We start from the raw sequence: 11,130 nt of genomic DNA, 5'->3' as shown, positions 1-11,130 counted from the left end.
CAGCGCCCGGCGCATCTGGTGTTTTCGCTGCCGAGGATAGGACGACGAGCGCAATCGGGAGCTCCGCCGCCCGGATTCCTGCTTCCCTGAGGCCCGGAGGCTGCTGCGTACCCCACTGTGACCTGGAACCCAGGGACCCGAGTCCCGACCCGGATTATCGTGGCGCGTCTCCCGGCCGGCCCTGGTGCTCGGTGTCCGTCCGCCGCCGCTCCCGTTTCCGGCGGGGGAGATGGCCAGGATCTGACCCGGGAGGAGGCCGCACCCGCGCCGCGCTCTGCGGCTGGCTCTAGGCGATGCCGAGCAGCTCGGACACGGCGCTGGGGGGAGGCGGGGGCCTGAGCTGGGCGGAGAAGAAGTTGGAGGAACGCCGCAAGCGGAGGCGATTCCTGTCCCCTCAGCAGCCGCCGCTGCTGTTGCCGCTCCTGCAGCCGCAGCTCCTGCAACCGCCGCCGCCCCCGCCGCCTCTGCTCTTCCTGGCTGCTCCCGGCACGGCCGCCGCCGCAGCCGCCGCCGCCGCGGCCTCCTCCTCTTGCTTCAGCCCGGGCCCCCCTCTGGAGGTCAAGCGGCTGGCGAGAGGCAAGAGGCGCGCAGGAGGGCGGCAGAAGCGGCGTCGCGGACCCCGCGCCGGGCAGGAGGCGGAGAAGCGTCGGGTCTTCTCGCTGCCCCAGCCGCAGCAGGACGGCGGTGGCGGTGCTAGTAGCGGCGGGGGTGTGACCCCGCTGGTGGAATACGAGGATGTGAGCTCCCAGTCCGAGCAGGGGCTGCTGCTGGGGGGGGCCAGCGCGGCAACGGCGGCGACGGCTGCCGGGGGAACGGGGGGCAGCGGCGGGAGTCCGGCCTCCTCCTCCGGCACCCAGCGGCGCGGGGAGGGGTCGGAGCGCAGGCCCCGCCGGGACCGCCGCAGCAGCAGTGGCCGCAGCAAGGAGCGCCACCGCGAGCACCGGCGGCGGGATGGGCAGCGCGGTGGCAGCGAGGCCTCCAAGTCCCGCAGCCGCCACAGCCACAGCGGCGAGGAACGGGCCGAGGTCGCCAAGAGCGGCAGCAGCAGCAGCGGCGGCGGCCGCCGGAAAAGCGCTTCGGCCACATCTAGCAGCAGTAGCAGCCGCAAGGACCGGGACTCGAAGGCCCACCGCAGCCGGACTAAGTCGTCCAAGGAGCCGCCTTCGGCCTACAAGGAACCGCCCAAGGCCTACCGGGAGGACAAGACCGAGCCTAAGGCCTACAGGCGGCGGCGGTCCCTCAGCCCGCTGGGAGGCCGGGACGACAGCCCGGTGTCCCACAGGGCCTCTCAGAGCCTGAGGAGCCGCAAGTCCCCCAGCCCGGCAGGAGGTGGCAGCAGCCCCTATTCTCGGCGGCTGCCGCGCTCCCCGAGCCCCTACAGCCGCCGCCGCTCCCCCAGCTACAGCCGCCACAGCTCCTACGAGCGGGGCGGCGACGTGTCCCCTAGTCCCTACAGCAGCAGCAGCTGGCGCCGCTCTCGCAGTCCCTACAGCCCTGTGCTCAGGTGAGTCCCGCCGTTCTGCCCGTGTGTGCCTTGGCTGCGCTGGCCAGATCCCCAGGAGGAAGGGAAAGTGGTGACCGGGTCCTCAGAACGACTCAGGTCCACCACCGAGACGAGACAACACCGCTTGAGCCTCCCAGGAAGGATAGGCGTTTTCGCGCGCGTGACACTTTCTTAGGGGGTCGAAGGGACAAAGCAAATGGGCGAACGGAACTTTTCTCCTAGCTGTGGCTGGAAAGATTTCTAAGGAAGAATTAAAAGTTTCAGACTTGTTGCATTAATGTGTTAACAGGTTTCTCTCAGTTGCTCTTTGCTTTTCTGGTACAATTTGGGTAAACCTAGAGGTGGTTTAAGTCTCAATTTTGAAAGTTCTGTGAAGAGGTTTCATTGTTGGGAATTTAGGAATGGACTGCAACTTAGGATCTAGTATTGTACAGGGGAATAAGAATCAGGTACTGATGTCAGAGTTAGATGTGGATTGCAGATGTTTCTTATGATTATTACAGAAATGGGAGAAGCAGCCTTTTTGTAAAGTTTATTCTTTTAGTATGTTAAAAAAGCTTAGGTGGAAGCCGATAGTCCTGAATACTGAAGATAAAAAAGGTATCTATTTAGTGATATTCTTGTGTGGGATAGTTTTTACCTGATCTTTCAAAGTCATAATTATAGAAGGTAGAAAAAATGATAAGACTGTGGTTTCTTTGTTGGTTTGTGATGACACACAGTTGCTAATAACATTATAAATCTGGGTGGTGTAACCTAGTGTAACCAAGTGAATGGCTGAGTACATTCTTACACTATTATAAGCCTGTAACTGCTTACTTTAAAAGCTAAGTAGACTTTTTCTTAGATATATGCCCGAAGGATAAAAACACAATATAACTAGACCTTTAAATATCAGGATCTTTGTCCAGAAATCTTTAAAAGGTGTAATTTAATTTAATGAAATTGGAGTAAAACTTTTCTGTAGCTTTCTTGCCTTTTTTTGTTATATAATATTCTTTTTAAAAAGTGTGCCTTAAAATATACTTATCCACTAAGCAAAGTGCATTAAAAACAACTTTCGAGTATTTTATGGGTTTTTATATTCCTTGAGATGTTTGGACATTCCAGACCTTATAGTGTAGAGTATTGCAAAATGACATTTGTATCAATTTTTCCTCCTGGGTTTCAGTAATGGCAAGTGGATGTACAGTACCTCTAAGTATGGGTTATGTGGAATCTCAACATAATACGAATATGCATCTGCAAAATTAGCAGACCTTTTTGAAGTATCACCATAATAAATGTAAAGGTGTGATGTTTATAGAGATCTGAGCGTGAGTTTGTCTTTAAGCCAAAAAGGTTGTATAAATTGCTTCACTCTTAAAGAGTGTTGAAGCATACTTAAAATGTTAGTTGATACCTTAGCGAAGAATTGAAAAACTCATTCATCAAAATTAGCCATTGTATCTTGTAAGACTTTGTATGTTACTTTTAACTATAATACTTTGCCAAAGGGTTTGCAGTTTTTGCAATTGAATTTGTTTTGCAAACTGGTTGGTTGAAGTTTCAGCACTTGAACAATTTAAAGTGCTTGATGCAATTTTAAGAATGGATTTTGTACTTATCAGGCTTTTTAGTTGCTGGATACTTCAGCGAGATCCTTTATAATAGTGGTATGTATTTTTTATATATATATGAAATATATAATCGTGGTATGTATGACTAGGACTATTCATATTTAGCAAGTATTTTTTGACCCTGTATTGTATGCCATATACTGTTTTAGGTATTGGGATGTAGCAGGAAAGAAAAAGTTACTTGCCCTCATAGAGCTTGCATTCTGGAGGACCGTTCAACACATAATCTTTTCATGGTGTTTACATTGACCACCAGTATTTCTAAAGAGTTGAATTTGGAAGGAACTTTAGGGTATCTTGGCTAACATTCCTGACAGATGGCCATTTGGTATGTGCCTGAAATACATCTAGAGGTGGGAAGCACGTTGGTTTGAGGCAACCTGTTCCACTAGATTTGGGACTTGAGTGTTTTAGCAAGATCCTTGAAGACTCAGTTTCCTAAACTGTAACAGGGAAACACTTGTTTTTCTGGATTATTTCAAGGATTAAGTGAAAATTTATCTTTTTAAAGCATGCAGCCTTACAGAAATATTTAAGGTCGTTGAATTATTCAATATCCCAAATTGTTAGAATTCTTCATATTGTGACCAAAATCCACCTTCGAACCATTGCTCCAAGTTTAACCCTTTGGAATGGTACAGAGCACACGTGTATGCTAACCCTTCAAAATATAAAGACAGTTGTCATGATTTCTGAGTCTTCTAGACTAAAAAACTCATACGGTTTTCAGATTTTTCACATTATATCTAGTTTGTCAAATGTCCAGCTTAAAACATAGGGCCCAGAATTAATAGCTAAAATAGTTGATTGGGAAAATCTGAAGATTTTAAAATATAATAAATGTATTGTTACTTTTTAGGAACGGTTAATTGAACTCACTTGTACAGATTAATGGAAAAGTTTTATTTATTTTCAGAATTTATTACTTGTGGTAAGTGGCCCATGTTCTTTAATGAATGGACTGCTGTGAGTTCCATGAAGGCAACTGGGCTGTCTTGTCCACCATTGTATTTCTAGTGCTCAGCACTGTATCTGGCACAAGTACACTCTTAGTAAATGTTGAATAGGTAAATGAAGGGATGCTGGAGTTTACTGAACATACAAAATATTAATGTGGGCTTGTATTACAAACTTCATTCAAAATATTTAATACAGACCATGTGTAATGCTGTAAGAAACAGTGTAATCTTTCCCCAGCCTATGCAGAACTTACATATTAATGAATTGTCAGTGTAGATATTTTCAAGGAAATGCATACACATTCAAAATAGTATTGAAATCGTGGTATGAAGATGAAAAACAATTTTAAATAAGCTGAAAATAGAGATAGGGTTTCACCATGTTGCCCAGGCTGGTGTCAAACTCCTGGGCTCAAATGATCCACCTGCTGCATCAGCCTCCCAAAGTTCAGGGATTACAGGTGTGAGCCACCACATCCAGCCTGAAGCTTTTTTTGATGTCAGATAAATAAATCCTTTTCATTTTAGTGACTTCCACTTCACAACTTGTTCTTTGTCTTCATTTGAATCTTCAGTCCTCGGCTCATGCATTTCTTTTCATCAGTTCCCTCTTACCTTTACTTTTTCCCCTGTATAATCTGTTTGCCATATTTTCTTTACTACTTGACTGTTGGGGTGTGGAAGGTCACGTAATCTTGCTGATTGGCCCTATAATAAATGTGAGGGTGTGCTGAAAAGAGGGGAGGGTACCGTTTGTAGTGTTTCACTGTGTGCCAGGCATTGATAAATATTTAACATATATTGACCACCAAAATCCATGTGATAGTTGGAAACATTCCCATTGATGGATTGGGAAACGGGAGCTCTAAAAGGTTTTAAGCGATTTGTTCCAAGGTCAGCTTGGATTCAAACCCTAGGCTGATTTGAAAGTACATGCTCTTAATATTAAAGAGCATGGATTTTGGTTACAATATGAAGGTGGATTTTGGTTACAATATGAAGAATTCTAACAGCAGTCTATTCATTAAAGAACATGGGCCACTTACCACTTAAAGCATATGCTTTATTGAACTTTAGTTGGCATTCAGGGGTGCTGGCCACCTCACATAATGACCTGTTTTGGTGAAAAATCAGCTTCTGCTTGGGTATTTATGTGTTGATTTCTGTTCCTTGGCCATTTTATCAGCATTTTGAAGATTTTAAAAGATGAATCTTCTAAAGATTCTTTCAGCTTATTTGCATTTATTTGTAATTTTTTTGAACAATTGGGTTTAAATCTTGTGGATGTTTTTCCTACTTTGTCTTTACAAAGATTGGCTAAAAACATTTCTTGAAGACATTAATTACTCTTAGTTATTGGTGGTGGTTTTCCAGAATTATTTTGATCTGAAGTTACTGATGTCAGATTAAAATCCGTGCAAGAAATTATTATGTGTGTTTTGTTCTTTCTCTAAACCTATGGAAGTTCCATTCCACCAAGAAGCACAGAAGCATTCATTATGGAATAATAAGAACCTAAGAATCTGAAAAAGATGGGTGGACTCTAAATATAAATAAGAAAAATTATTGTTATATGTGGTACCTCTGTTATGGATTATTTAGTGTTTTGTCCTGAAAACTATAGTTCAAAAGTATATGAAATGAAGATATTCCGTAATGAAAAAAAAACTCAAAAAATATGCCACTGATTTAATATATACTTAATAGAAATAAGTCATGAATATCCCTAGGTGAATGGAATTCTTAAAATGCTTTTAAAAAGTGTCAAAAAATAGGATACTAGAACAAATGGAGAAACTCTCAGAAGGGAATGGAAGTTTAGGTTAACTGTCTTAAATTTCCAAAGCTGTAATCATTATTTTCATTCTCAAAGTGATGGCCTTGTGTTTTGCTCCTTCTCTGACCAAACTTCACCTGACATTTACATCTACTCAGTCCTTATCACATTTCTTTTCCGCTAACGCTAATATTTCTTTCCATTTCTATCACCATTTCAGGTTAATTAGCTAGACTTCCTGTTACTGTGAACATTCTTCTCGTTTCATCCATTCTTCTCTTCTCAGTTCATTCTTTATCAGGAGAGTTTTCTTAATATCTTTGTTTAGCTCATGTCACTCCCATTATATTAGAATTATTATTAGAATAAACCTAAACTTTTTTTTTTAGGGATAGTGTCTAGCTCAGTTGCCCACCCTGGAGTGCAGTGATGATGTGATCATGGCTCACAGCAGCTTCGAACTCCTGGGCCCAGAGGATCCTCCTGCTTCAGCCTCCCGAGTAGCTGGGATTACAGGTGCATGCCACCATGCCTGGCTAATTTTTGTATTTTTTGTAGTGATGGGTTTTACCATGTTGCTCTGACTTGTCTTGAACTCCTGGCCTCAGACAATCCTCCCGCCTGGGCCTCCCAAAGTGTTGGGATTACAGGCAAGAGCAACTGTGCATGGCCAAGTCTAAACTTCCTAATGTTTCATCAGTTAATGCCTTTTATGATCTGGCTTCATTCTATCACAGTTCTGTTTTCAAAGACATTTTTATTTCTATTTTTATACTTGTTGTTCTGTTAGCTTAAATGATAAGAGACACTCCAAACTCTCTTTTGCTCTTCATCTCCAGCTTTGCATTTAAAACTCAGCTCAAAAATCCCACTGTCGTGTGTGTGTGTGTGTGTGTGTGTGTGTGTGTGTGTGTGTGTGTGTGTGGTTTGGTAGAGATGGTGTCTTACTGTGTTGCTCAGGCTGGTCTCCTGGGGTTGAACAATCCTCCTGTCCTTGCCTCCCAAAGTGTTGGGATTACAGGCATGAGCCAGTGTGTCCAGCCTTAAATCCCACTATCTTGAGACCTTTTTCCATTCATCTAGATAAAAGTTCATTTTTTTTCCTGTGCCCCCACAGCACTTTATCTTTGTTGTAGAGTTTTAAAAAATTCTGTTTAATATCTGCTTAGTTGGCTGGCTACCTTTGTGTTTTCCCTACTAGATTGTAAGCTCCTAGAGGACAAATTACAGAGCTTATTTATTGGTGGTTTAATTTAAATACATTTTTTCTCTACAGATTAGTGCAAACCAGTCTGCACAGATGCGAGTTATATCTGTAAACTTGCTTGGTATTTTGGTTTACATACACTCTCATACTCTAGGATAGGGCAGGTAATTGTTTCGATTTATAAGGAGGGAATTTAAGAACCTCCTTCTAGCTTCTACTTTATTAGAATGAGTAGAGGATGCTGGGAGTCACTTTAGTGTGAATGGAATAAATTCAGACCTAGTGTTTATATTTGCCCTCTGTTGTGCTGATCAAGATAAATTCTTGGTGAGTTTGAATTAATCTTTAAAGAGAAAATTTTCTGAGCAGACATTATGTCAAACTTATTTCCCGACTCTGAAAAATTGTAGCTATTTTTGAAAAACCAGTTGGAAGTGAATGTTGCTTAATAGTCACATATAAGATAATTTTAATTTTTTCCTTTATTTTGGACTTTTTTTGTGTGAATATCATTTTGTTGTTGTTATTTTGGTTTTGGTTGGCTTTGTTTTCTATAAATTTATAAGCTTTGAAGTGGGTGTTGGAAGCAAAAGTACCAAGCTAAAATCAGAAGCATTACTTGTTAGCAGTGATTTTGTTCCTTGAATTCCTGCACATTTAAATTGTGGAAGAACCTAGTGTTTTTTATGTATTTGGAAAGTAAAATTGATGTACATTAGAGGATAAATATAGGTAAAACTGGAATGTAAGTAAAATGGAAATGAGGTTAGTGAGAGGAACCGAAAATGGTAAATTATCTACACGCCTCCCTGCTTTTCTGTTTGCATTTTCAGTTGCATAGGGGCACTTTCACTGGGATATTTTATTGGCATTCCAAACTCAATTTACCTAACATTAAATTATTTCACCTTTCTTAGAGTCATTTTTTTTCTGTTACTGCTCTTTATTATTTTTCACCTGTTTGCAAGCATAATAGAGGCTAATGGTAGAAATTTTCCGTTAGTATAGAAAAGTATAAGAGATTAAAAGGCCCCTTAGGTCCAGCTACCTGATGAGATGATCACTCATGACATTTTGATAAATATTCTTCTAGACTTTTTTATGCATATATGCACAGGGACGTATGATTTTTCCATAAGCGGGAACATGTAACAATGCTGTCTTGTAGCCTGTACTCCATAGTACAGCATACCATTTTTATTAGTAGCTCCTAGTATTCTGTTGTATGGATATAGCATAAATTGTTTGGCTGAATCCACTTTGATAAATTCTTAGTTTTGTTTTTTTTTTAGTTTTTGCTATGTGTGTATATCTAAAGCAAATTTTTTTGTGTGTATTTGTTCCATTATCTTCTTTAGATTGAATTTCCTGGGGATAAAATTGTTGAGGCAAAGGTGGTATATACATTTGTAATATTGATACACTTTCAAAATGTCTTTCAGAAGGCTTTTACAAATTTACATTTCCCAACAGTGTGGAATTACCCATTTCCTGAGTCTCACCAACACTTGGAGTTGTCACATATTCCATTATTGGTTTTTTTTGTTGTTTTGTATTTTTAGTAGAGATGGGGTTTTGCCATGTTGGCCAGGCTGATCTTGAACTCCTGACCTCAAATGATCTGCCCACCTTGGCCTTCCAAAGTGCTGGGATTATAGTTGTGAGCCCCTGTTGGTGCCTGGCACCATTATTGTTTCATTCATTTGCATTTCTTTGATATTTAATAAGGTTTAATGTATTTTCATCTGTTTACTGGATATTTTAATTTCTTTCTTTTTTTTTTTTTGCTCTTGTTGCCCAGGCTGGAATGGTGCGATCTCGGCTCACCGCAACCTCTGCCTCCCGGGTTCAAGCGATTCTCCTTCTTCAGCCTCCCGAGTAGCTGGGATTACAGGCATGCGCCACCATGCCCAGCTGATTTTGTATTTTTAGTAGAGACGAGGTTTTTCCATGTTGGTCAGGCTGGTCTCGAACTCCTGGCCTCAGGTGATCCACCCGCCTCGGCCTCCCAGAGTGCTGGGATTACAGGCGTGAGCCACCGTGCCTGGCCTTTTTCTTTCTTTCTTTTTTTTAATTGAGACCGGATCTCACTCTGTCACCCAGGCTGGAGTGCAGTGGCACCATCTGCTCACTGCAACCTCCACCTCCCAGCTCAAGTGGTCTCTCACCTCAGCCTCCCGAGTAGCTGGGATCGCAGATGCATGCCACCATGCCCAGTTAAATTTTTTATTTTTGGTAGAGACAGCGTTTCACCGTGTTGCCAAGGCTGGTCTCGAACTCTTGAGCTCAAGCAGTCTGCCTGCCTTGGCCTTTCAAAGTGCGGGGATTACAGGTGTGAACCACTGCACCTGGCCAGATGTTCTAATTTCTTGATTCTTTTTTTTTTTTTTAAATTAACTTGCAAGACCTACTTGTGTGTTATAGCTACTTTTTTTTTTTTTTTTTTTTTTTGCGGCATTAGCAAGTATTTTTCGTTAGCTTGTCTTTTATCTTTTAACCTTCTTTATGTAACGTTTTGTTTTAGGACTAGGTTTTTGATTTGTCTCTGTGTGTGTGTGCACATGTGTGTTTTAAGTGGTAGTAGTTTCTCCCAGGTACCTAGTGTCAAACTTTAGTAGTACTTTTATCCCTCCATAGTTGTAATGAACTTCTTGTTCTGTAAAGTTTTTTCTTTTTCTTTTTTCCAGTGGTCTTTTGGTCCACACATTTATCTTGGAATGCTTTGTTAGTTCTGCTTGCTTTTAGATTTCTCTTTGAGCCCCTCCTGTTCTCTGCATTCAGATTTAAAATACCACTTTCATTTGATCATTTTTTTTTTTCTATAAGATACTTACAGAATCAAATACTTTTTTTTTTGAGATGGAGTCTCGCTGTGTCACCCAGGCTGGAGTGCAGTGGCATGATCTCGGCTCACTGCAAGCTCCGCTTCCCAGGTTCACACTATTCTCCTGCCTCAGCCTTGCGAGTAGCTGGGACTACAGGCGCCCGTCACCACGCCTGGCTAATTTTTTTTGGGTTTTCAGTAGAGACGGGGTTTCATCATTTTACCCAGGATGGTCTTAATCTCCTGACCTCGTGATCCGCCCGCCTTGGCCTCTCAAAGTGCTGGGATTACAGGCATGAGCCACTGCATCCGGCCATCAGATACTTTTAAAATTTATTTATTTATTTATTTAAGATGGAGTCTCACTGTTGTCGCCCAGGCTGTAGTACAGTGGTGTGATCTCGGCTCACTGTAACAACCTACGCCTCCCGGGTTCAAGCTGTTCTTCGGCTTTAGCCTCCTGAGTAGCTGGAATTACAGGCGCCTGCCACCATGCCTGGCTAATTTTTGTCCTTTTAGTAGAGATGGGGTTTTGCCATGTTGGCCAGGCTGGTCTCGAACTCCTGACCTCAGGTGATCTGCCCACCTTGGCCTGTCAAAGTGCTGGGATTACAGGCGTGAGCCACCGCACCCGGCCAATATATTTTTTATTGACAAATAATTGTATATATTTATGTGTGTGATGTTTTGGTGTTTACCTGTGGAGGGCTTCAATCAAGATAATTCAGAAATCAGTCACATCACATACCTATTTTGGTGGTGAAAACATTTTTAAAATAATTTTTTTTTAACACAGCTCGAAACAGCCATTGAAGAAAACATTTTAACTCTACTCTTTGGCTGGGCACAGTGGCTCACGCCTGTAATCCCAGCAGTTTGGGAGGCCAAGGTGGATGGATTACTTGAGGTCAGGAGTTCAAGACCAGCCTGGCCAACATGGCGAAACCCCGTCTCTACTAAAAATACAAAACATAGCCAAGCATGGTGGCATGCGCCTGTAGACCCCAACTACTCGGGAGACTGAGGCAGCAGAATAGCTCGAACTTGGGAGGCAGAGGTTGCAGTGAGCCGAGATCTCGCCACGACACTCCAGCCTGGGCACAAAGCAAGACTCCGTCTCAAACAAAAAAACTACTCTTTTGTCAGTATCAGAATATGCAGTGCATTATTGTAGTCACCATTCTGCCCAATAGATCACTAAAATTTATTCCTTCTGTCTATCTGAAACTTTGTGTCTTTT

General features: G+C 42.8%; 1 protein-coding gene across 4 annotated transcripts in view; it reads left to right on the top strand.

The window, feature by feature from the left end:
• Nucleotides 1-293: 293 nt before the first annotated feature.
• The window catches only part of CDK13 (cyclin dependent kinase 13), a 146,665-nt gene continuing 135,828 nt past the window's right edge, over nucleotides 294-11,130 (top strand). For all 4 annotated transcript variants that reach the window (XM_003808700.7, XM_003808701.7, XM_034963997.3 and 1 more), the window contains exon 1: nucleotides 294-1,504. In XM_003808700.7, the coding sequence (XP_003808748.1) occupies nucleotides 294-1,504 (1,211 nt within the window). The remainder of the gene's footprint in view (nucleotides 1,505-11,130) is intronic.

This window comes from Pan paniscus, chromosome 6 (genome assembly GCF_029289425.2).
Source record: "Pan paniscus chromosome 6, NHGRI_mPanPan1-v2.0_pri, whole genome shotgun sequence".
NCBI lineage: Eukaryota > Metazoa > Chordata > Mammalia > Primates > Hominidae > Pan > Pan paniscus.
The sequence above is the reverse complement of the archived record's forward strand: the minus strand, read 5'-3'. Positions and strand labels throughout refer to the sequence as shown.